The 27,410-nt window shown below is 40.0% G+C and overlaps 1 protein-coding gene across 3 annotated transcripts in view; it reads right to left on the reverse strand.

Moving 5' to 3' along the window:
- Positions 1-27,410, reverse strand: part of banp (BTG3 associated nuclear protein) — an 80,911-nt gene that overhangs the window by 4,247 nt on the left and 49,254 nt on the right. For 2 of the 3 annotated variants that reach the window (XM_088417197.1, XM_088417198.1), the window contains one exon: positions 23,712-26,399. The exons of the other annotated variant lie outside the window; for it this stretch is intronic. In XM_088417197.1, coding sequence (XP_088273323.1) covers positions 26,295-26,399 — 105 coding nt within the window. In that variant the 3' untranslated portion in view covers positions 23,712-26,294. Of the gene's footprint in view, positions 1-23,711; positions 26,400-27,410 lie in introns of those variants that run through there. 3 annotated transcript variants of the gene reach the window in all.

Genomic DNA, 27,410 nt, shown 5'->3' on the forward strand with positions numbered 1-27,410 from the left:
ATTACTATGTTTCCAAATGTTTTTTTTTTTTTTTTTCCAGTATATCAATCATTTTAGAACAGGAATATTTGCCAAACTGCTCAAAATGAAATGAAAGGAAGGCACTTTCTGCTATGCATAGTATGTATTCACAGGCAGGGAGTCCACCAGAGATTTGGGGCCCGGAAAGAAATGAAAAAAAACTCATTTTGGGTTCCACACCTTCAAAGCCACAAAACAAAAATACTTTACGTTAGGGCTATGTGTCTTGATAATGTTCACGCCATCTTTTTAAAGTTGTTCTTTAGAAATTGACAATGTAAATGAAGGAAAGTGAAAAAGATATGACAGTATATCTAACTACCATCAGTTTTCATTTCAAACGGGTCAAGTAATGTATAGAAAAGGCAGTCATACATTAGCAGTTGTTTATTCCTCAGAAAGCCTACAGTATATCTGGATAAGAGAGCTGTTTTATCAAGCGTTTCAGGCAGTGTACTTAGTCCATGTGTGCTGAATGTCCACCCCCTTGTGGACACATGCTGTACAGTACGTAACGGCTGCGATGTCTTTGCCTTGCGATGAACTTGATTTCTCTGTCAGATATTCGGCTCCAATTCGTCTCAATTTATGAATGTTAGGCACACTAAATCTAAATTGCCCATTGGTGTAAATGTGTGTTTCAGTTATCTGACTATACTAGCTATATTATATTATATTATATTATATTATATTATATTATATTATATTATATTATATTATATTATATTATATTATATTATATTATATTATATTATAGTGACTGACTGACTGACCATATTATATTAGGTGTACCCTGCCACTGAGCGGATGAATGATTAAAACTGGTTAAAACTGGTTATTCGTGTTTGTGTGGTCCTGAGTTCTCTTTCTGGCTTCAACCTTCCCCTGTGTGGAGTTTGCATGTGCAGGTTTTCTGTGGGTGCTCCAGTTTGCCCCACAATTCTCACAAACATGCACGGCAAGTATACCGGACGCTCTTAGGTGTGTTTGTGAGTGTGAATGTTTGTTTGTCTCTGTGTGCCCTGCGATTGGCTGGCAACCAGTTTAGGGTGTCCCCCACCCACTGCCCCGAAGGCAGCTGGGATAGGCTTCAGCATACCCGCGACCCGAGTGAGAATAGGAGGCGAGGGAAATGGATAGGTGGATTGTTAACACATGTGCGTTTTGAAACTACAATACCTCAAACTAAGTAAAATCAGGTTATCTAACTAATATCCAGCAGACCAGGACAGCATTTTGCCCTGTTATTTCATGTGCACAAAGTCCTCAGGGCCCATTTGTGGCGGAAACAGTATCTAAATCAGGAACCTTTAATCCATCACACATGTACACTATGTGATTAAAACTCGTCACGTTTTTACCTTCCCACAGTTTGTGGAATGTTACCAAAAAGATTACCTTTCAAAACTGTTTGATTTTGAGATGATGGATGGATGGATGGATGGATGGATGGATGGATGGATGGATGGATGGATGGATGGATGGATTTCTTGAGATACGGAAGGCTGCAAAGTGTGAAAATGATCTCGACTTAGAAATAGCAGTGATGAGGGATATCAAATTTAGACAGCCTTTATGCAGCGTGATGGGGACATCAATCCGCAGATGTACCCTTCTCAATATTGACACAAAGTGACTTCACGCTCTCCAGATAGCGTGTTAGCAAGATGATGCTAATTAATCAAAATGCATTTTTCACATAAATGAGGTGTGCGATTTTATTCTTTACTCAAATGAAATAAGCAGTAGATAAGTGAAATGAGTCATTGCATTTCATAGCTAATGGATAAATCATACTCCAGGCCATGCAGGCAACCAAGTAAAACAAAGGAAACACATAGTGTAATTTAGCAACACATCAAGAGAGGAGGCTGTGTATGTAGATAGTTTAGTTCCCACAGAAAGAAAATGGCAACATCCAGCTTTTAATTGCTGACAGACTCTAATCACTGCCAATTAAAATGGTCACTGTCGGGCCAGATATAGATGTCATTCATCACAAAGACGGGCCAATTCATGCATACTTGGGCTATTCCATTCCTGATGCCTATGAGCAATAGTTGACATCAACTGATATCGTTGGTTCGAGTGAGAACGAGCGATATGGGAAAAAGAACAATGACAACATCTTGTGAATAAAAATTGAGCCCTCCCAAAACAAAATTTCACACGATCAGAGATGACCAAAAAAAAATGCTGATGTCAACAATCAGCCTCTCAAATAAAATACAAAGGCAGGTCAGTGTAAATCTATATTATCCAGCGTAGACAACAAGACAGGGGCGGAGCTACAAGATGGCCAGGAGTGGCCATCGCCAGCCCTTGTCCCTCTCTGGCAACGCTTATGGCCAGCCACACACTTTGGGGAGAATTCCTATTATTTGTGATTTTTCCAACATTTTCACTTGCGCGCAGTATTCCAAGACCCCTAGATACCTGTCAGGTATTTATATTAACGACATGAATTTTTACGTTTAAAGTTATATAAGGAAATTAAATGAATTATATTATGAAACCCTGACTGTGCATGCGCATGCCACCCCTGGCCATCCGTCACTGAGGTGTTGTGACTCCCTGGCCACGCCATAGAAAAATGTCTTGCTACGCTCCAGGAAAAATGAAAACATTGCTGATTCTATATAGGATTTTAAAAATATATACTGTCTATCTAAATGACATCTGTAATATTACCATCTGGATAGCTCTCAGCAGGCTCCCGGAGTTTTGCTATTGTTTCTCCTACACACCAAGTTATCAGTTGTGTAATGGACATTATTGTTGGCTTGAGAAAGTATGTTCCCTTGACCCACAAGTGCAGAGCACTAAAACTTAATGTCAGTTTTATTACGTTGTCCCCGTCCACCTCAAATTTAACAGCCTTATTTGTGTTGATTGTCTCCTCACAGCATGAGCAGGTGGAGCATCATGTGTGGCTAAGGGCGTATCACCGCTGGAGCTGACACAATCCATCGCTCTTAGCAGACACCCAGGAAAGCCGCTGACTGTCTGTAATCTTAACTATGCCTCCCGTACCTCAAAATCACATTGTATAAGTCATAGCAGCCAATTTGTTTTGTAATATGTGCCTATGACAGGATTGTGTTCTTACCCGTTTAACGTGACTTCTATTTTCAGACATTACTGGACAGCTTTTCAACAGCAGGCACTTAAAATGTGTTTTGTTTTGTTTTTGTAATTTGACGACTCATTACAAAGCAAACGTGCCAGGTAGCCCTTCCACATTGGCACTGAAAACAAATGATTCGGTCCACGTACAGTTAAATCCGAAATGTAGAAATGTAATATTTATTCTTATTTTTACAGCCTTGGAAAATGTTAAGAACGTCCGTGGCATGTTTGTAAACCATATTAAAACGAAATATACTTTCCCTCCATCATTCTCCATTTTCATACATTTTTGAAAAAGCCTCAAGTAGCCACAAGGGCGGCGCTAAACATCCGCACGCAGTTCCAGAGCAGTGTGTTGCCGAGACCTGCTGTTTCTTTACAGTACTGTACGTGTTCCACTGGGATTTAACGCCATAAATCAGAACCTCATGCATAAGCAGTTATGTTAGCATGTTGAGAAACATATTTGAAGAAAAAAACAACATGTCAAAAGGTAATAAGCTTGCAGATGAAATTCAGCTTGAATTAGCTGTGTATTCGTCCACTTCTGTCAAACTACGCAGCTCAAATAAACCATGGCACCACTCTATAGCTTCTGTGGTTAGTCTAACCTGCGCTCCTCCACAATATGCAAACATACACTAAGGTGAGCAAAGATAAATATTCACTGAATTATCTGAGTATATACTTTTAGCTGAAGTTTGGTTAAGTATATGCTGCAAAAAAAAAACTAATGTTATTTTGCCACTTCAGCCAGGCACAGACAGAGACATCCTGTCCTAGGCTTCTCCTCACTGTTTCCAGAAGAAACCTCAGTCAAGCCTCAGTTTAACATGGCTCACAATGATGTCTGGAAAAAAATTATGCCAGCACACACATTATCATATTAATTATCAGTACTGTACCACAGCGTATTCGTGCTCGCAAGCAGGAAAAAAAGATTCCAAAATAAAGGGTGACAAAAATGAAAGTGATGTTTAACCAGAGGAATTTGTTTACACAGAATTGCTTTTCAAAGAGTAAAACAGCACCACATTTTGAAGTCAAGGCCACAGTAAAAAAGAAAATCAAACACATCACCCTTGAAAATCTTTTGTTTGCTACCATGGCTTATACAGAGCGATAGTTGTCTGAATAAAAAGCTGCCGCAGTGTATTTCTGCTCATGCAAAAGAAGATAAAGGCAACAGGAGGTGGGATCACAACTGTGACAAGTGTGCAAAACAAAGTGTCTGCTGTTGCCGTGATATGGAAGCACCACCTCCGACAGAGCCAAAGCCATATCACTTGAAGGAAGTGGACCTGTTATTGTTAAGGCCTCAAAAGCTTTGGGTGGTCCATGTTGAGATGTACAAACGTGTATGATGTGTGCCAGAGAGGCGAGACGCAGCAGGCGCATGAAAATACAGGCCTAATATACGGATTGATAAATATACTGTATGCTCTGTTGAACATCTGCCGTTTCCTTTTCCGTGAAAGCGCTGACCTAAAGGCAGTGGAGCATGCTCGTTCACCCTTAAATACATTACCCAGTCCATGGGCATCCCTTTATCTTTATGTTCCTTACTCTGGTGAATACTGTATATACTCAAATTTTCAGTGATGACTCATATCACCTGATTGTGTGCCAGCGGTATGTCAATAAACACGAGTACACGCATGCAAGAGCGCAGATAGACATCAGTCACAGGCTAACATCTTTTCAACTGTGGCCAACCACTGAAAACAGCACACATGACTGCATGGCGATGCAAGCAAAACTGCAAAGACTACATTCATTCAAATGTAGCTCCAGGCAGCATCCACACAAAGTCATTGGCGTGACTTGTAAGCAAAACAACGTTAACCTGAATAGAGCCTCTTTGGATAAATACCACTGAAGGTGAGTACAATTTGCAATTTGATCAAAAGACAAAACACCTCATACAAAAAGCACACCTTGAACCATGCATGACATTACACCAGATGCGATCTAGCAAGGCCTCCAAAAATGCAGCTATAACAATAACACATTTGCATGCTTGTATGTTTGGAATGTAGGAAGATAGCTGAATACCTAGAGAAAAACAGAGGAAAACATGAGACTCCACACAGGAAGACCGCAACCAAGATTCAAATGCATAAACTCAGAGCTGTGAGGCACGCATGCTAACCACCCACTCATAAGACCGCCTAATAGTAATGCATTAATAACAATTTTAACAGTAACATTAAATATTTGTCATATTTGTGTGTTGCTGTTATGTTCCAATGATTCCACCGTCTGGTTTTGACTCTTGTGGAGGCAGCGTAACCACAGCCAAATTGGATATGTGTCACTGGAAATGTACATGTAAATAGACAGTCAACAAAATTGGGCATGGGCAAAAAAATCCAAATTGGCCACTTGGTTCTGCAGTGTAAATCAAGCCCCAGTTACACACAAGCAAATAGTGTTCATAAATATAGTCCATGAGTGAATGGATGTCAGTCCTCTGACAGTAGCTGCTTCCAGCATTTGTGATACAACTCATCCATCATAGCGCCCAGTCCAGAAGTGTGCCTTTGACTCAACGCAGTCCCTTAAAATAGTGCGGCATTAATACAATTTGACAAGATCTGTAGTTCATAACGCGGTCAATTCTCATGAGGATATTCTTGGCTCGAGTCAATAATGGCCTCCATCAACCTTTTTACATTAACATGAACTGTATAAAACAGGTCCAAGCTCCTCAGGCAAATATTGCTTTATTTACAAACTTGTACGTACTTTGCTTCCTTCTAATATGGAATACACTTTCACTTTGTTAAAGAGCTGTTAAATATGTTTCATACAGATACATCCCAAGACTAGTCAATGAGCTGATCTCTTTTCATTATTTTCATGATGCCAACCACAATTATCAATAACACAAAGGTGGACAGTTGTAAAATGAATCTCAATTATGTATAATGTTAGGTATAAACAATGTTAATACTTATTTTGTATTCAAAGTTAAACATATTTTTCACCAATGAAAAAATATATAACTGTATGACTGATTAGTTAGACTTAATTGGGATTAAAACTGACAAATGTTACCAGATTAAATGAATTAATGTTTACCTATTATTAAAAAAAATCGCGCTAGCTAATTGGTGCCACACTAACGCCCTCTTGTGGTAAAATGTTGTACCACCCCAATAATGCTGTTGAACGTTCTGCTTTCGCTTCCCATTATGAAACAACGAGGCACACTTCATTTGATAAGTACACTGCAGAGCATATTGGCAATTACCGAGAAAAAAAAAAAAAAAAAAAAAACACCATCAACGTCAGTGGAGTTCTTGCAAAATCCGCGAGACTTTGATTAATTTAATATTTTTTAGTCTTCCAATGCACAATTTAATTTAGCAGTTTAATGTAGTTGATTGGGGTCAACATGAAATCTGAAAAAGTTTTAAATGTGTGTGTTTCTAGGGTTATGTATTTACATGCATAATTGAACTGAGAATTAAGAACTGCAAGAAGCATACTTCTTCATGCTTGATATTTAAAGATACTAAAATGGTCACTACTCAGTTTCCCAGATTCAAAATGTGTGTACATATATTTCTAATGAGAATATTTTAAAGGAAAAAAATTGGTGAGTATTCAATTTGCCAGTTAACTAAACTAAAAAGAAAGTTACATTTATGCAGCGCATGTGATTAAAGATTACCCGAACTTTAATCTTGAATTTTACACAGGAGATCATCTTAATTAAATATCCATTTCGATAATCTATTTGGGTGTACAGACAATTCCAACTGAATATTTTAAAGGGTTGTGCAGTAGTAATTACCCTCAAACCTGGATATGGATCAGCAGTTGCTCTCAGCTGCTGGCATCACATTCCTATCAGAGAGAAGACCTGATTATGTCAATGTACTGTAACATACAAAACAAAAATAAAATCATATCTATTATTAGCTCATGAAATTAAAGTTCAAGCAATATCACCATCTGCACAAGCGTGATCTAAATTGTTACACCGCTCCTTACAGGTTTTCTGCTATACTAAATGAATAGTCTGTGACATTAGTGTTAGATAGATTGAATAGTCTGTGACATTAGTGTTAGATAGATAGATAGATAGATAGATAGATAGATAGATAGATAGATAGATAGATAGATAGATAGATAGATAGATAGATAGATAGATAGATAGATAGATAGATAGATAGATAGATAGATAGATAGATAGATAGATAGATAGATAGATAGACAGACAGATAGACAGACAGATAGACAGATAGACAGACAGACAAAGTTTACTTTATCTTGTTTGTCATAACATACTAAAAATATTAATATTTTTCAGATGTGCTTTTGGTGAATCTCATTTTATACTATAAAATCTATACATGTTGTAGCTAGCTTCAAAGAGTAGTTGTCTGCATGCTATTTCTGTAGAAATAGGCAAGTTCCTTACAAATCAATTTTATAAATTGAAATTTTAAAAAAAACTCATGTGAAAACCATTGCAGACAATTATAGTACAGTGGTAAACACTTGAAGTGACTCTCTAATACAGTATGTATACAGAAAAGCCACATCATGATCCTAGGGCTAAAGAGAAATAAAGTTGCTTTAGTACTAGCAAACAAGGGTATATTATTCAAGGGTTCTATTAGTTCCAGCAGCACAATTAGCTTGAAAGGCATGCAAAATGGATGATTATTACCAGCTGAGATTAGAAAAAAATGAAAGGCAAATAATGATGGGCCTGAAATCTTAAATATGCTACAGATGAGGATATAATTTTTGATTCATGATTAAGAGTACAATTTATTCGTTTTTATTTTTCTGCTCCTAATCGGTTGTTTAGATGGTCATTGGGTTACATATTACCTTCCTGTCTTATTGATCAGTGGTGGGCACAAGAATGTAAACAGGCTGGAGTTTTGGTGTCTAGGCAGTGAGTATAGCACACAAAATGCAACAAACATTTCTTTTGTCTGAAAGAAGCTGTTGTTTGAGATCGTGTCACAGCACATACACATTCACACTCATATGCACATGCACATTTGTAGATTTGTCTTTCTGTTTTAGTGGGGTCATCCTGCTGGCAAAGCATTTCCTATCATTTCCGCAGTTTAACTATCACAAATTATAGCCTCATGCTAATCCTTAACTTAATCTCAACCAAAATCCAATTCAAACCTAACCAAGAGGTCTGGACTAGAAGAGCCCACCAAAATGTCCGACAAAGAAAAGACACGCACACACGCGCACATACACAAACAAACCATAATTTAATCTGCTGTGCGGGAAACTTCAAATGACCAAACCGAAAACAAGAGTTAAAAGACTCCTGTGATCTTGACTAGGGTTTGATGGCATAATGCAATGCAGAGAAGATCTAGAAATACAATATGTCCAGTACACATTGATTGTATTTTACAGCAATATTCAACCCTATTTTTTTAATTTCATATGCATTTCAAAACAAACCATATATCCACACACTGATCCACTTCAATGGAGGAACCGGCTGCTGGTAATAAACCGCTAACAATCTGTACTACATCTTATCCAAATGCATTACATACTGTACCTCAGTCTCATTTATTCCTATCAGGTCACATTGTATCTGTTTTAATCCAAGTATTTTAGGTGGTATGACTTCACAATAGGTCACACAGTACTATAGATACAGACAAATATTACAAATGATTTTCTCATGATTGAATATGAGCTAGAAATACCTCTCCTTGAATGACCCATCAGAGAGGGTTTTCAATGCAAGGGTGACATTTCACACAGCATGCCTTACGTACAAAAAATGTTTTATTCAAATGTAGTGTGTTCAAAAGAATTACTTTATCTTCGTTGTGACAACATGTCATTGTCATTTGCTTTTATCCTTGTTTTGGGGGGTAGTGATTATAATCAGGAATCTTTTTTGGGTGGTGGAGAAGGCAGGGGACAAGATTAATGGTGCCAACCTTCTCACCCGCAAATAATTTAGTCACACAAATTTTTTCTTTGCTTTTGTGATGTGCACCAAATGGAGGAAAACAAAACAACTTCTAATCTTTAAAGACACAACATCCAGAAGAGGGGAACATTAAAATGCTAAACACTTATACTAAACATTTTCTACAAATTGGGTTACAATATAAACTATTTGTTCCTAACTGGTGTGGTCGGTTGCCAAAAATCACCGTCCAACTCACAATGACCTCGCTGGTTCCTCCGCACGGTGATGAGTACATGTCAAAGGAGAAGAGGAAGTGGTTAAGGTTGTACAAACATGGTGTTTTGGGGATCTCCTGAATATATATGTTTTTGGAGGTACAAAGATCTCAACCGCCATCAGAAATGGCTTTTTAATGTATGGCAAACACTGGAGCAGATCACAAACAATGTCTGCATGCACACGAGGATGATTGGCTGCTCAGAGGCAAATGCACAACAGCAAGAAAAATAAACATCTTCAAACTGAATATCAGACAAGAGAATTCCAGTCAGTCTGACTGTCAGCATTCATCCACACTCAACCTGTAAAGGGAGATGTTTGTGAAGCAAAGGTTCCCGAAACATTTTTACAGGACTTCATTCTGAACTATATGTGATTCGGCCAAGGTTAGCTATGTAACCTAGGAAAACAGTAACAGGCAAAACAAAGACGTGCCAACAAATGGTCTGAATTATGAGTCGGGAAAAGTGGATAACAAAGTCATGTAGTGATTGTGGCTTTGCGATGCCAAGGTTGTTTGCACCTCTCTGTCACTTAGAATCAAGCTGGCTAGACAATACCTAGCCGTTTAAAGGGAAAATTAAAAAGTGATTTAATTCCCTAAGGGAAATTGAATTTTGGAAATAACAACTCTCCCATATCCAGGAGAAGGATGTCACAAATCAAAGCATGTTGCCTTAAGTTGATCTCCTTTGCAGCCCCATCCCTCTGCTGTTGTAAATTTTGGGGTCTGCTTCTTTGCTGTCACTCCTGGCTTCCCATCACAAACAGGGCATTTTGCCAGAAAGATGAGACCAATAAATTGGCAAAGGTCACCCGCTATTTGATCATAGGAGAAAACCTTTCGCTGGAAATGGTGGCAGTGGTACTGTTTTTGTGTCCATGAAAAATCACAGCTGTTTTCCTCATGTACCTTTTTTTCTGACACAAATCATTTAGGCAAAAGTACACTCCACCTGGGATAGAAGCTATGATCAAATCCCTGCTATTATATATAATTGGAACACATCCTGTCTCTAAGAATGATCATGTGAACAGCTTAGCTAGACTTGGGGAAACGTGATTCCATCGGAAACGCCCACATCGCTGAGCAATCTGGCTGTCCTGACGCAAAAGTCAAACATATACAGCACATTTTTACGTGGACAAAGAGTACCGTATTTTTGTGTGTACAAAGTGGATGTTTCCAAGTGCTCTAGGTGAAAGCATCTGCATCATTCATCCCGCAGAGCCAATCTTCTTTCATCATCACCGAGCAGGCCTGAGGAGGTATCTGCCCGAATTTGCCTCCCTCCTCATACTGTCTTCACATTATCCCATCAGCGAGCCAACAATCTCCACCCTCGTCAGTGGGCCCCTGTACCCCCCCCCCCCCCCCACTCCTGCTTCCAGGCTCTTCATAACTGCCGAAAGCTATTAAAGGCTCCTGAATCCGTTGCAAACACATAGACACTGAGGACTTGTGTGGGGTGGTTAAGTCTGACATGTGGAAGCAATCATCGCACAAAAAGGATGATCTGTATAACAATCAAAAATATGAATAAACAAACGCTAAGCTCTAATATCGCATTTAAATAAATTCACCCGAGACAATCTAAGACTTCAATTGCCTTCTTGTAAATCTCGGACTGAAAGCCCAGAACAATAATGACCCAAATTACAAACAGTTTACAATATTTAGATCATAGTGCCTCCTTTATAAAAACATACTACAATTACTATTTGTGTAAATTGTAAATGCTGCATTGATGCTTTTACATATGCGAGGCTATATTGCTGCAGTTTCCGAGTCGAAACGGTTCGTCTGCCACTACTGATTCAATAAACAAGCCTGTCTGTCACTCTGAGTTCAGTCCAGTCAAGGCTGAAAAAGGACCCGAAGCACTAATTCCGATTTAAATAGCTGTCTATTACAGATCACGCTTTGGATCACTACCGAAGATGATGATAGAAACATTTGTTTCTCCTATCTCTTGCATTTTTTCGTTACAATCCTTCACAATCACAAACTCGGCCTGCACGTGTTATTTATGATGCTACATCCTGGAAGAGTAAGCAACTACTGGACCCACAATGCAATTGGGGGTGTCTTGCTTTGGACAACTGAAACTTGAGGCTCTTTGGTGAGGCAGTTCCTTCTCAGTCATTGATGCCCCTTACAACATCATGCTAAAGTTAGAGCATACCTTGTGAGGATAAGCAGTTAAGCTAATGGACGGACGCAGGGATTCATCTAATAACTTTAAAACAGATTTCATCACATGCTGCCAAACAGTGAAAATGACATCACATGTGCCCAACGCTCGGAAAACGACTGTTCGTGCGTGACCAAACCAAAACAAGAATACGTGTGAGCCATGGTTGGTCAGCACATGTGATGTCGTTTTCAGTCGGCAGCAAATGTCAAAAACGTGTTTGTAAAGGTACTGATTTTAAATAAAATATAATTAAGTTGTCCAATTAACTATGGACAACATAAGAATTTTTTTTGTCTACCATCCATTCAAACAATAACCAAGTGTCTGTTAGTGCAGTGGTATTGTTCAACAACTGTGCAAATGAAAGAGGTATAATGATTAATACACTAATATAGGCACTACGGATGTGCGCTAACTGTCAAGGTGTCACCTTGTTTTAAATGTTATAAAGTTCATAGCTAGGAAAAAAAAGGTAGTGGAATATCTGCTATAAATGCATCAAGTGTACATACATACTTCACAGATAGGCCAAACATGGACATTTTTACTTGGGCTGACTTTTTTATTTGCCAGGGGTGTAGACTTTAATTGCTGTGTTGAGATATTTTTAGGGGACAGTAAACTTTATAGTGTAGCAGAGTGTCATTTCTTCAGCGTTATCCCAAAAATAGCTGCAAACAAACACAAACAAAAATGAGAGGCTTACATTTTCAAAGCCGCTGTACATACTATTACAAGAAAACATTTAAATGATTTAGAATTAGCCGTATTTGTACAGACACATACTACGCGCACTGTATAAACACACAAAGGCAGGCCTTGGATTCATTAAAAAGAAAATCCTTAAGCCTCGCGTTCATATCTAAAGTATGGGAAATCTTTCTGACTCTTTCTTACTGCATTCAGGCTATTCAAATGAGCAATGGACAACCTCTTTGAATACATTCTCACCAATGGTTAAGCTCTGATTTGTTCTACCTTTCTAGAAAAAGACAAACTTGAAATGGGAAGCTCTGTGAATGTCTCCGAGTTGAGGAAGTTGAACCGGAGTTTGAACAGCTGTAAGGAAGAACATTTCAATGCCTCGCCAGCTGGAGACGATGACACTGAAGGTATATGTTATTTATTTGTTCCATCAAATTCAGTGGAGTTCTTGCAAAATCCACGAGACTTTGATTAAGTTACGTTTTCTAGTCTTCCAATGCACAGTTTAATTAAGTTGACTGGGGTCAACATGAAATCTGAAAAAGCTTTGAATGTGTATGTTTATGCAAAACACCTGATTCAAATGATCAGGCTTCCACAAGACATCATTTAATTATGTTGAGGGACACTGAAAAAAGGAAGGATACAGCACTAGTGAAACTGGACTTTTCCTATTGGTGTATGTGATGAGCCCTGTTATGCAATCATTTTTCAATTAGCTAATGTTGCCAGGCTCACTGAAATCTGCAAGAGCAACAAAAAGTAGAAGCTGTAAGTGGATGGACACAGTCCGTTCACTTTACAGCGCTTGGACTAATCACCAATCACCTATGCTGCCCCTATGTAAAAATCAATAAAATAAACATGTTGATTTACAAACGATGTCAAAAACTTCCCTTGATCCTTGAATACAAATCTCCTTCTGTGAAACACACAAAATGATCAAAAGTGACTCAGCCTTACTAGCATCCACCCACAAGCACCACACTCCAGCGGTGTTGATTTGTGAGGCCCTGTGGAGGTAACCTCAGCAGGGTGTTTTGCTCGGTGATCGTACAGCACAGACGTACTTGTACAACTAATATGGTATTTGAATTTGGCTTTGCAAACTGTGCATATTGTTTTAGATTTGGCAAATGAGCTAGTGAGCAGATTTTTTTGAAGGCAAAACTATGGCGTTATATTTGTGCCACAATTACGAGCGCGCGGAAAAAATTTGAGGGTTGAAAATAAAACTGAGCGAGCGAAAACAGATTTTGAGCGCAGAAAAAAAGTTCTTGAAAAGAAGTTTCTCGCTCAAAATTCGTTTTTGCTCGCTCGCAATAGCATTCTCGCACTCAACATCTCGCTCTTGTTCGCGATACTCCTCCCTCCCTCGCTCAACATCGCGTTTGCTCAACATTGAGTTCTCGCTCTCTCGAGTCGTCCTCTGCGCTCGCTCGGTTCTGCTCACGCGTTACGTTTGTGCCACAAAACCAGCCAATCAGAGCTTGTAAAAGCACATTGATTGACAGCTTGGTATCCAATGAGATTGCTTGTTGTGTTCACCCGGAACAAGCAAACGAGAGTGCGTCACATCGACATGGGCGGGAGGGGTTGGCTTATATTATTAAAGTACAAAAACTAACAAGGTATTTCTGTCAAATGACACAATACAGTAATAATAATAATATTAAAAGTAATTCTTCAGCCCAAGTCCGTGTTGACACACTCTGGTTTGCCCTTTCCAGGTGAACACAGGGCAAAACGAGAGTGCGTCAACGGATAGCGTACAAGCAATCTCATTGGATACCAAGCTGTCAATCAAAGTGCTTTTACAAGCTCTGATTGGCTGGTTTTGTGGCACAAACGTAACGCGTGAGCCGAACTGAGCAGCGCAGAGGACACTCGAGAGAGCGAGAGCTCGATGTTGAGCGAACACGATGTTGAGCGAGGGAGAGAGGAGTATCGCGAGCGAGAGCGAGATGTTGAGCGAGAGACGGCTATCCCGAGCGAGCAAAAAGGAATTTTGAGCGAGCAATTTCTTTTTCTGTGTTCAAACTCCATCGGCGCGCGCTCAAACTCTTATCATTACGCGCTCAATAGTTTTTTTCTTGCTCTCAAAATCTGTTTTCGCTCGCTCAGTTTGATTTTCTCCGCTCAATTTTTTTTTCACGCGCTCGTAATTGTGGAACAAATATAACGCCATACAAAACTATGTTTAAGTCCATTTTGCATTTGTGTGCCTTCTAATTTTGGAGCCTTAAATTGAGCGTACCAGAATAGGGCTCCAAAACTCTTTGAGAGCACTCAAAATACAAAAGCAGCAATAGCTTATCTGGCCCTAGAAATAACAAATTGAGTAGATATTTGAAAAATATAAAATTCGCCAAATTGTGTAAAAGGCCACTCCAGCTCTATGCTAGCTAAATATGATTTACATTCACACAGTTTAGTACACTTTAATCATCTTTAAGCGATTTGTGTAGTCGGTTAGCATGTTAGCCTCATGGTTGTGGTTTAGGCTTCAAATCACAATAACAGAATCCTTCTAAGACAAGGCAAAATGTTCTGAAATTACAGCTGTGAGCGAAAAAAAAAAGGATATGCTATACTGTATATGGGAGAAATGTTTGTCTCGTTTGATTTAAAAAACAAAGGAAAACTGACAGTGTGTGTGCGTGTGTGTGTGTGTGTGTGTGTGCGTGTGTTGGAAGGGGGGGGGTCTTCTACCCACTCATCATGTGACCAAGAAGAGCTAAACCAGATGGTGGAGAATTACCTTCCAGATAGACCTCTTCTTCATAATTCACACCTTTAACAAACAACTCAAATGTAGTATATTCAAAAGTATAAACAACTCAGCCATAACTAACCCATAAAACGGTCTGGCTGATTTCACACTGGCCTTGCAACAAACTGACTCCATGCGAGTTCACTCGGTGCAGGCTAGGAGTTTTGTTGTAATCCTTCTTGTTTACGTGTGATTTCTCCCAGGGCCTTTTCGGGACCACTGCCAGCCAAGCTCACTTCATCATGGTGCGCAGCAGTGACAAAGTCCACCGTGGGTGTCTCCTCATCTTGTCTCATCGTCTTTAATTGCGCTAAGCTTTGGCTCCTCCACTCAACAGCTGGGCACAACATCCTTCACCTCAATCACAAAGGTTAAATCTTTCAGAGCTGCGTAATGCTTACAGGATGCACCCATGAAAGTAGGATGTTTTTGTCCCGCCGAGTGCTAAGCCCATGAGCTTATTTTCTCAAGTCCATCTCCCGTTTTGGTCTCTTAAGTCATTACATCACATGTTTGAACTTAAATGGAGGGGGCACATTTAAAGACAAACATCAAAATACAACAGCAGAACTGATTCTTTTTGAAGTAGCTCTTTGGCAGAATGTGTTGATATTAAAAGTTTTCCATACCCTCTGCAGAAACAAAAAAAAGTATGACTGGGGGCATGAGAGATAATGATGTTCAGGTCTTGATTGCAAAAGACCCTGAGGATTTTGGTGGGAAATTTACTATATTTGCGATATAGCACTACGCAATCGTATCACTGCCCAAAGCGGCTCGGCAAAAAACCTCGGCGTGATATTCGACTCAACAAGAACACTACGAGAACTGCTTTCTTTCACCTTCGCAACATCTCCAAGATTCGCCCTATTCTGTCTCCTAGCAGTACTGAAACATTAATTCAGGAGTTTCTTACGTCCCGCATAAACTACTCGTAACGTATTGTTTCCTGGACTTCCCATGTCTTGCATCAAAAGCCTGCAGTCAGTGCAAAATGTAGCAGCAAGACTCTAGACAAGGACGAGAACGTTCAATCATATTACCCGGATACTAGCCAACCTGCATTGGCTCCCAGTAGACTTGAGATGTTAATAATTACTTATAAAATTTTACACGGCTTAGCTCATTCCTATCTCGTTGAATTAATTGGAATCAATGGAAGTTGGGCCAGAATGTGAGGAGGATCTTACCCGAACGCCTGCCGTCAAGGCATCTTTGCACTGGACATTTACTGCTTACTATGGCACAGCATGCTATTTTTAGCACTCTGCATCCACATAGTGCTACCTGTTAAACCTGGAAGGGGGCTCCTCCCACCTGAGGTCACTTCTGAAGGTTTCTCATTCTCCACAGATGGGGTTTTTGAGTTTTTCTTTCCACTTCTGGACGCTTTGTTCAGGGAATGCCATTGTGTATGTGTAATGTTCTGTATGATTTATTTTTTTTTTTTTTTCACCCGTGAAGCCCTTTGAGACTGTGGTGTTTCAGGGCAATACAAATAAACTTGACTTGACTTGGCATTAATAACTCGACCTCGACTAAAGCCTCAATTCATGGTAAAGAAAAAACAGTTTTGTTGCTGCCGCCGCTACCTTTCAACGGGTCGCGGTGTTCACCTGCTCATGCTCGCTGTAATTTTTGCACCAAACGTTTGATGTTGTGGCTAAAGTTTTTTTTTTCGATTCGGTCTTACCACATTCTCTTGCACATTTTTTAAGACCAGATTAATTTTTGGCTTTTGCGACGTTCACCCCAACCAGCACCCCAAACAACCCCTGCCCACCTCATTCACTTCTGCAGAGTGGGTCACCTTAGTATATTAGCAGCAATCAGTTGTCAGAGGGGATTTAGCTCTGGAGCATGCTAAAAACAAATGAAGTGGAGAGGGAAGGGGTGGAGCAGAGAGGAGGAGCTTCCGAAGAGCTTGAAATCAACAGGCTAAATTTGATCAATGTGACAGCTTTTGTCAAACATTTCAGATGCAATGTACACACGTATGCTTGCCAATGTGTGTAAAGTGTTTTGCAAGTTTATATTTACTTAAGTTCTAAAGTGAAGAAGAACTAATTGAATGTTTTTTTTAGACTTTTCCATAAACAAAATGAAGCAATTCTTGGAATTCAACATGCTTAATGTACTTTCCGGTTACAATATTTTACAAGACGAAAATATTCATTGTCTCATCATTTAAACACTTCAAGTGTGACATGAATTGTGATGAATCACTAATTTCAGTGTTTATTTTATGAGTTTAAAAAAAAACACAGAAGGGAGAGTCTTTAGATTGACTGTGTCAGTGAACAGTTTGTGCATGAGCGGCTCCCTTAAATGAACTTTCATCACTAGTGAATGTTATTTGTTTGTCTGGGTTATAAAGGGTTGTAAGGGTTATTAAACATAGGTGCATTAGAGAACTCTTAATCAATTCATTTAATTGATGACGAGTAAAATGATAAATTGGATACACATAACATTGGAGACTATAAGAACATATTTCCCTGGTGGGGTCAGAGGAGCAAGTAGCCAATTGCTATAATATCAGCAGTCGTGACTAAATCATGCTTGGTAATTTGTAGTCAAGGAAACGGACATTAAACTGTCCTCCTCTGTACTACAAGTTTTTCCACCCAAAGATGGTCCAACTAGATCGTACTGAAACGTATTCAAATAGGCTTAAAGTCTCCTACAAAGAATACATCTCTCGTCATCAATGGCTGACTCCTCATGCAACCTGAGTATGAGAATAGTGTCTAAGTCTCATAGAAACTCAAAAGTACATCTCTCTTCCTCTTCCCCGAATGTGAAGAGTTCTGTGAAACAATCATCTGAACATCTGAAATATATCCAGCCTTTTAAGCCAGAGACCGAACAAGGCTCCTCTGTTTCATGCTCTCTGGTGACTCTGGTGGCAGAATGTCTTGTACAGACTAGGCTTGGCCTCTGATGCTGTGCTCATAACACAAGGACACAACCCCACAATCAGGCAAGGGGGCTCAGAAGTGTATTTCATGGGAGGCGAGGATTTCACTTTGCGAAAGTCCCATAAACAGTCAAAAAACACAATAAATCTTGCGTGTATCTCCCCTCGCGCACACTCACAACAATATAAATCAGCACAAAGTAGTCAGTTTCACACATGCACACAGTGACACTGGTTGAATCGCAATTGCTTGAGCATGAACCAAAATGGTGGGATGAAATGTCAGAATGTGGTGATTAACAACCAGAAAAGCCACAGAGTCTCAGTTATCCAAAGTTTGGTGCAATTGGACCGGAGGAAAATACATTTTTAGATCACCCATTTATAACTCCCGAAAAACACTTATACTGCGTGCCACATCTGGCATAATCATATTTATAGTGGCAACAAAAATAAGAACATTTAAATCAAGCGCAGCCTTTTCTCAGAGTTCTTCTACTTGTGCGCAGTCAATGTCAAAGTGGAGTTTTCTTTCATCACATAAGCACGTAAGAGCTTTCTGGCCTTAACAAACAAGGAGTCGTTCTCCCATGGAATTAGACGTGGCCTCGCTCCAAACTAGATGATCTCGCTCAGTCCCTAATGTCTCCGAAAACAAAAGGGCCATTCTGGCTTGCTCGAACTCAAAAGAGTGTGAACAAAATGACTTTGTATGATATACTTATTTGTGTCTCTGATGGGGAGTGCACAGTCAGCTGGAACAATGCATGTGCGAGGTTATCATTACACTGATGCGTATTTACACTAATGTTAAGGATCTGGGTTTTTCAGTGAAATGCAACCTGGCGTTTGCCAAAGAACATTCCTCGATAAGGAGGTAGAAATAACCGAGGCAAAGGACGCAGTGCCAGGTACCGTGTGTCAACCAGGTCAGTGAAAAAAAAAAAAAAAAAAGCTGTTAACGGAGCCCGCTATTCAGTATTATTCAACAAATGTATGAACTCTTCACAGGAATCGTGAGAGTACACAGTCTCGCTTCATACCAAAGTCGATCGTATCAACTTTCTTGCAGCTTCCATGCAACCGACACTCTTCCTCTCTCTATCTCGGTGACTCCCAGTGCGATCCACTAGTCCAAGGGGCATTAAACAATAAAGTGTAAAACACTCCCTTTGCTAACACATGACCTTGCTATTGGACAAATTCATCTGGTGAGGAGGTTTTATGTGGACAAGATGTTATGTTTACAGCCTCCTAGTAACAGCTAAATTAGTTCCCATTTGGTGCAACATGGAAACATGATCTGACAAAAACAGGGGTCCTCGGTTAACGACGAAATTCTGTTCCTACAGCGGCAACGTAACCCAAATTTGTAGGTGAATTGGTATGCGCTGCAATCTATCATTAATACAGTACAGAAAAAAAAGATTCAATATTTGTATGAAAATACACTCACTCCTCAGACACGAGCAAAAACTAATTAAATGCAAGACGGGTTTAGCAACACGCAAAACATATTTTCCCATTGTTGCTTAAAATACTTCACCCCACACCGTAAGCAACCATAAAATGTGTGGTGAGCATCATAAACCGACATCATCTAAATACAACTGCTAAGCTCATGCCACCATGGTGGTCAAGTGGTTAGCTTGTCCGCCTTCTAGTACAACGCTTTGAGGTTTGAACCTTGGTGCTTTCATGTGTTGAATTTGCTCGTTCTCCTCACGCTTAAGTGAGTTTTCTACAGGTACTCTGACTTCAATCAACAGTCTAAAAATATGCATGTTATAGGTTCACTGAAGAATCTAAAAAGGATCACCAACCTTAACAGAGAGATACTTCTTAGGTGATTAATGTTTAGGGCATACACACGTGTGAAATAACAAATTTGCTAAATTGCCTCTGTAGATTATTAAATATGAATTGTACATAATCAATAGACACGGGTCAAGTTAATTTCTCAAATTCCTGTCATCATCACTAAAGGTTGGGAAACATAAGTCTGCAACCCAATATTTGTACAAATGTGTACATTTTTAAATGATCAACTGTACAATAAATCAAGATAATCAAAATATCTTATCACCTATAACGGGTGGCCAAGTTCGAGCCTCGAGCCACAATCCAGCCTGTTTTCAATGTATCTTTTCAACCAACACAACTGACTCAAATCAGCGTCGTTATCATCTGCAAAGCATGCTGATGAGCTAATCAGCTGAATCAGGTGTGTTAGTTGAAGGGACACATGAAAAAAGGCTGGATTGTGGCTCTTGAGGACCGAACCTGCCCACCCCTGACCTATAAGCTATTTTTAGAAGAGAGCCACAAGCTACTTTTGTAATCCTTGGGGCTTCTGTGGGCACCCAGTTGGTGACACCTACACTAAATTGTCCATAATAGGTGCCTTTTTTTCTCTCTCGACATGTATTTTTTGTAAAGCCCCCCCCTAGGAAAGAGAAACAATTTGACACCCCCTCACTTGCTGCCATGACTGTAAATAAGGTCATTTTGTATTTAAAAAAAATGTGGAAAGTATACATTTTTTTATTTTTAGCATTAACAAAAGAAAAAAAAAGCAAACCAAATATACTTTCAACCAATGTTAACACTAAGCCTTAATGTTAACTTTTAAGCATGTTCCTTGCAGTCACCCGCACCCCCTTGGGGGGCTCGGCCCACAATTTGAGATGGACATTTCTGCACACTTGAAAAACAACTTTGCCAGACTAGATCAATTACAGTAACGCAGTACATGTTATAAGAGAGGAAAAATGTACCAGTGGGCATTTTGGTGATACTAGTAGCACCCAAAGACATCCAAGCACAAGTTAGGTTTAGGGTTAATAGTGCAGCACAATAGTACTTTATGGTTAAATGGTGAGGACAACGTATTAGTGAGTGTTAGGATGGATATCAAATAATTTTATAAACGGATTTCTATATAGAAAAGTAGGTTTGATTTCTATTTTTGCTAAGCTGCAGTCATTGTTGTGCAGGTGTAAAATGAAATGGTCTTTCAAGGCTCATTTCATTGAAGCTAGTTGGGGTTAGGTAAACGTAGAGAGCAGGGAGTAGCATTTGAAGAGGAATCTGCAACAACGAAGCTGTTTGGACTTGGGTGCACCGCAAGCTTTCAAAAGAAACTGCGAGGAGGAAGACATGGAGCATCTGGGAGTTTGTTACGCACTACGTCATCATGTCTCAAGTTCATCTTCATCCTTCACAGCAGCGTCACACAGACACACGCGTGCGCAATTTTGTAAAGAAGACAAAACAACCGCGACGTCTTTCGCTCTTGCTCTCTCGCTCTCTTTTACTTACATTGATTGCAAACATGAAAGATGTCCACTCTAAGGTCTGCGCTGCCAGCTTGAACGGTGTGTGTTTCTGGTTGCGTTTGTACCCCTCCTCTCTCACACATCTGGTCCCGAAAACAAGAGAGGACCTCCCCTCTCACTTCTCCACACCACTCCAAGAAATTCCCTTCAGATGGAATTATCAGTCGTATTTGGAAAGTTTCACATAAACACCAACGAGGCGTCAAAGTGCTCCTTCCTGCTCGCTGGTCCCCAGGTGACATCAAGAGGAAGTTGGGACTCTGGAGCGCGCGCCTCGCTTTCAAACAACGCGTGATCCGCTGAGACGCGATGCTGTACAACAGCTGCGCTCGCCACATCCAGTACAATACAAAACATCTTTATTTATATAGCGCAGCTACAGCTGTAGCAAAGCGCTTTACAGCGCATTTACTGTACACATTCAGCACGCACCGACGTGGTTGTGGGCACGCAAATTAACTCTCATTTTAATGAAGATGGCAGCGAACAAACATTTTCGATGAATAGTGATGGAAAGTAGACGAATACAAATTCTTCCTCCCGTGTAATTAAATTAAGTAGATATTGGTTTGAAATGGCCAATTTATTTGTTGACGTTTTTATCTAAATCCCTGCATTTGGAAATAGATCTTGTCACACTAAAGAGAAAGGGATTTTGATTCAACTGAGATCTGAGAGAACTGTAAAAACAAGCAACCGAGATCTTCCAATCCATGGCCATTTAATTAAAGGGACAGTGTGTACGATTTAGACCGTTTTGAAGTAAAATGAATAACATAAATGATTGTAAATTTCAAAAACTTGCAAATGACTGTGTTCTTCTTGACCAATAGTATGTTTTAAATATAGGTCTAGTTATCATTAAATGATCTTACATGGGAGTGACGCTTCTCCGTAGGCTGCCAGGTTTGTTAAAATATAGCTGCGGACAATGGTAAATGCAGCACCTGCAGCACCTCCTGCTGTCCGGAATGAAAAACGGTCCAAATCTTACACACTATTCCTTTAAAGACGCAGGGTGGAATATTTAGAGTTGCCGCTTACTAGTGTTACACGAATTCACCACATTCACTACGGAGTCGCAGAGAGACCGTACTTTGGAAGCATGCTCCAAGCGAGGGAAAGTCTTAGCAAATACTAATACAATTTGCCATTGGGTTCAGTGGATAATAATGCAAAAACAACAAAGCTTTGGCAAATACGTCAACACTGGTTAGTTACCCCGGGCTTCTGCGGACATGAAGAAAATGAAAACACAACTTTTACCAGTCAAGCAGAATGTAGGACAGCGACCCAACCACACAGGATTAACAGGCATCAACACAACTCATCCGTGATAGAGGGAAAACTACAGGCTGAGGTCAATTCTTGTCGTATCGCAATGCCTGCTGGCAGTTTCTTTCGAGTTTAGTGGGTTAGTTGAAATGAAACACGCCGTACTCGTAAGTCCCTATAGAACCTCCACTCCCTGCATCCCAATGCATTTAAAATGTTATGAATTATAATCAAATTATTATTTACGGGCCAGCCCAGGATCCCATCCGTCCACGTTTGGTGAGGTCTTATGCCACAAAATTACACCGATGACAAATGTAGTTAACTAGTCGCAAATGATTGATTGGTGTATGTGCAAAACATACATCAATCACTTGCAGTCTGGATGTAGCAAGGAGTGCATCCTGGGCTCTTCGAGGGATTTTCACTCACCGGAAGTTAGCTAGAACACTACAAAAGTTGAAACGGTCAAAAAAATAGAGTGCGGAAACGTCTTAAGGTAGATGTTCGCAAGAACAATAATGATGATGCAATGCCACTAATGCAGTGTAACCACAAGCAAGTTTGAGAGCTTCACTAGCCCATCTACTGTAAATTGTCCACAGTATATGATCAGTAAGGAAAAGATTTACTACTTGAAATAACAATTAAAATAAAATTCTTTAACTAAAATTCTAACACAATGTTATTTCATCCACAGGTAAAATAAAAGCCAAAGAGGGCAAGAAATCATATCCTAAATCAAGACAGAACATGATGAAAAATGGACATCTTCAAATTCAGTAGTGACCCCTCAACTTCCAGACAACCATTACGTGGCCCCACCCCTGGATCAACCACACATGAGGAATTAAGGTGCTCTGAGGTAAGGCTTGTCAACACGGTTGCGCTTTATGTCAGTGGGAAGCCGCCATCTGCTTCAGTCTGCGACCAATTCTGAATGCAGTGCTCACGCCTGGGTCCAGTTCAATGCGGTAGGTAAGGTGAAAATAACACTATGAATAAAATATATGGATGAAAATAATAAGTGGAGCCGATGAATCAAGGACAGTATCAACACCATTTAGACCCTTAACATCATTAGAATTGTATTGCTTATCAAAACAAAAACATACCGAATACAAGAATCTGACAGGCTGAGACACTCCGACATGATTTAAAGCTGTTTAATAAATAAATACAACCACATGAACAGAAATGCGATCATTTTCAACCTTAGAGGCGGGAGAAAGGGTGGGAGAGACAGACAGACAGATGACAGAGAGCGAGCGAGAGAGAGAGATGTCTTGCACGTAGTACTTTGAATGATGGGACTGCCTGAGGTCCAACTTAAACACTTCGGTTCTGGTGTAATTGCACTCTCCACATAAATCAGAGCAATCCTGGCTCTGTCAGCAGTTTATGATTGTTGTGTCCAGCGATCTTTATGGATCCCAAGATAATGCTTCTTTCAGAGGGTCTGATAGCAGGTGAGCAGCAACTACGGTGTCCCGTTTATGCAGATATTAAATCAGACCGGCGCTGAGTAGGAAAATACATGAACACACAGTATGAACAAAACTATCGGGACTGCACGTGGAACTGAAAAGTTGTAAATATGGGAGTTGGTCCCACCAAAGTTTCCAAAGTTTGGAGCGGGCGTATGGGAACTGTGCCTTCGTTCAGAAGGACATTTCTGATATGTAAGGTAACTTACGGTACATAAGAGGGTCAAAGAGGTCACAAAGATTAGAAAATTGGTCGCATTCAGTTGCTTAAATGAAGGTAGAACTAAGGAAAAAGACCTGACAATGATGTCTCTACTGCAACTGTGTCATTTGGTGACAAACTTTGTACAGCTGAGCTTTATACTGCACGCAGACTGATTGTCATGTGACTGTAAGGGAGCACCTTTATTGCTAGGTGGTTATTTCACAAGTTACTGCTGGTCTACCTAAAGACAAAATGATTTTGGGGTAAAAAAACGCCAATATTTCTCGTTTCTTCGACTTCAATCATCCTACTAACCACAACACATGTAGTGCTGCTCATCCCACATATGCTTGAAAAGGCTCAACTTCTACCAAGGATCGTTCAGCAGTGATACACCGTAACCTACCACAGACAAAGTGCAGAACATTTCTGCTTTGTTTATTAAGGCGTCAGTCAGAACACTCCTTCCCAAACATGGTTTTCTTTTATCAATGCTTTGTTTCTGTTTGAAGCAGGTTATCTTAGAGGCAGTCTGAGAGTGGGTCCGTTGCTAAGAGAACCACTGCAACACCTGGATGGAACCCAGGATTGTAAAAGTGAAGAGAAGAGCCTGCTCCGAGTGCATATGAGAGATCACTGGGAGGAGGCATTCGAAATGAGCGATGTCAGGATTGTTTTTATAAGGATGGACATACCAGTTGATCCCCTCCAAGCCCTCGACCAGCTTAGCACAAGACTTTAAAAGGGGAGTAAATGGGGTGTGACACTCAAGGAGCAAGACGAGAGACGTTTGCAAAGCAGCGCCGTTATATAGGAGGGAGTGAGGGAAATGGACAAGATGAAGTGGCCGTGAAGAGAGGTCAGAGACAGCAACAACAGACTGAGAGAGAAACAAGAGGAAGCAGTCAAGACTTCAGACATGGATGTTGTTTTATCAAGTTCACTTTGTCGCCTGCTTCTTCCTCCCATTCCAAAATACACGATGACATCACACCAAGCATGGGAAACTTCCCCAAGAAATACACAGCTTCAGCAAACTCACATCCAGTATATCTTTGCTCATTGCCTGAAAAGAAATGCATCTTTTGACAAGCTTCCGTCTGACCTGCAAAACATGAGTACAATGCAGCTAGCAGTACCTGGCTGGCTAACGATACAGAAACCTTGTTGACATGAAAAACGTTAACCAAAAAGGCAAATGAATCAAATGAAAATGTGCTTCTTTGAACCGCTTCTGATTCAAGTAAGCATAAGATAAGCCTGGCAACATAAGGAAGCCATTTAACTAACCTCAATTTATGGAAATGAATGAAAATGAAAACAAACCTAAGTCAGAACACACTTCTACATAAACCACATTTATGGTTTATTCTTATGAACATATAGTTTTCAAGGAACAAGACAAAGGATTTTAACACCTTCAGGCTTTCCTTGCTATTCCGCAAGCCACTTATACTGGCACCAGCTCCTGTATTTCATGGTCTACTTCTCTCAAAACAAACGCATTTCCCCCAGCAAGCAACAAATAGATAAATCAAACAACAAACCAGAACAACATGAGAATGTGATGAGGCAAGTTAGGGAGGGGAACACAGCCGCGAGACAAAATATGGAGTCAATTATGAAGATTTGATGAAACAAGCTCATCGCAAGAGTAGCCATTCTCAGCAACTTTCAAGTTCCACCTTAATGTCCAGAATTTTGATAACAACATTAACGGCGTATATGGCGATGGGCCGTGTTAGCGGCAACCGCCCCCGATAGACAATAATCCCGGTGCCGAATTCAGGGTCGGATTGTTTCTTCTTCAGGTGGACACATCAGATCGACAGCAGCTGATTCTGGAGAATCGTGGTCAAGGTCGCACGGAACATCTGTTTGGCAAGGGACACGACCCCCCCCCCCAAAAAATGGCGTGTTCACCCCATTTCAGATTGATGTTCGGGACTGGTTAAACAGGGTGTCCTGGCTTCATTGGCTGTCAGTTTCTCTGCATGTGAGGACCTCTGAGTTTGGCTAGTTCAAAAAGCATGCGTCGCTCTCAGGTAGCCACAGAGGTGACGATTTGGACCACCTCGCCGTTCTCTCCCTGGATGGTATCTTTCACCTCCATGTCTGCTTGCAGGGCAGGGGTAAGCTCAGTAGCCTGGAAGATGCAAAAGGAGGGAATAAAGAAGTCTGAAATCCTAGGCAAACATTTATACAAGGTGCTGGATTTTCATGAGGAATAGCGTTTTCCGTATTCATGGGTGTCTTATTGATGCAATCGGTATTGACTTGGCCATTCAATTACAGCTTGGATTCGGAACATTTTAAGGCACGATTTCATTACAGCAGCCTCCGGGAATGAAAATTAACGTATTGATCAAGTATAATGTTGCAGTTCATTTATTTTAAAATGCTATATAGTACATGGTGGTAGCTCTGAAATTAAAAAAGTAACAGCAAATTCCATCTTGCCAGCTGAAATCACTACTTTTGGCAAAAAAACATTTAAAGTTTTAGCAAATTCATTTTTCAAATGTCCATGGTAAACAATACCTTAAGAAAAAAGATATTAAAAAAAAAAAAAAAAAAACACTGTAGAGTAAGTTCCAATCGCAAGTAAGGACATTTTCTAGGTGAGAGCACTAAAATATGAAGAGGTTTAACATTTCAACAGATGAAATTGAGCAAAAATGGTTCTTTGGCCTCCACATCAAAACAACTTTTGTATTAAACATAATTCTTTCCTGAGGTATCATCTGCCAAAGTTTGCTTGTACAGTAAAACGCCTCTATAACAAAATCTGCATGTGCAAAAAAATCGCCCATTGTGAAAAAAAAATCCATGCATTGAAGCCTTTCCCTCTTTCTTACTTCCTCATACAATGAAAAAAAAAAAAACCTGTTGCATAATACAATTTTTTTTTCAGCATTTGCATAAAATTCACCACGGCGAAAACAAGCCTGCAGCAGAAGTCTAATGATCCCATACGCTAGATGGCGGTAAATAGACTACAGCGTACAAACAGCACTACTGTATAACAGAGGTAGAGAATCCTCCTAGTAGATTCAATCTTTCCCCAATGTGGTGCTCGTCAGTTGTTTACGGTATTTAGATCACGGTATTAATTTTCAGATGAATCAAAGTTTTGTTTTGTTTTTTTTACCGCAAA

This window comes from Hippichthys cyanospilos, chromosome 6 (genome assembly GCF_059441005.1).
Source record: "Hippichthys cyanospilos isolate Australia breed blue-spotted pipefish chromosome 6, RoL_Hcya_1.0, whole genome shotgun sequence".
Classification (NCBI taxonomy): Eukaryota; Metazoa; Chordata; class Actinopteri; order Syngnathiformes; family Syngnathidae; genus Hippichthys; species Hippichthys cyanospilos.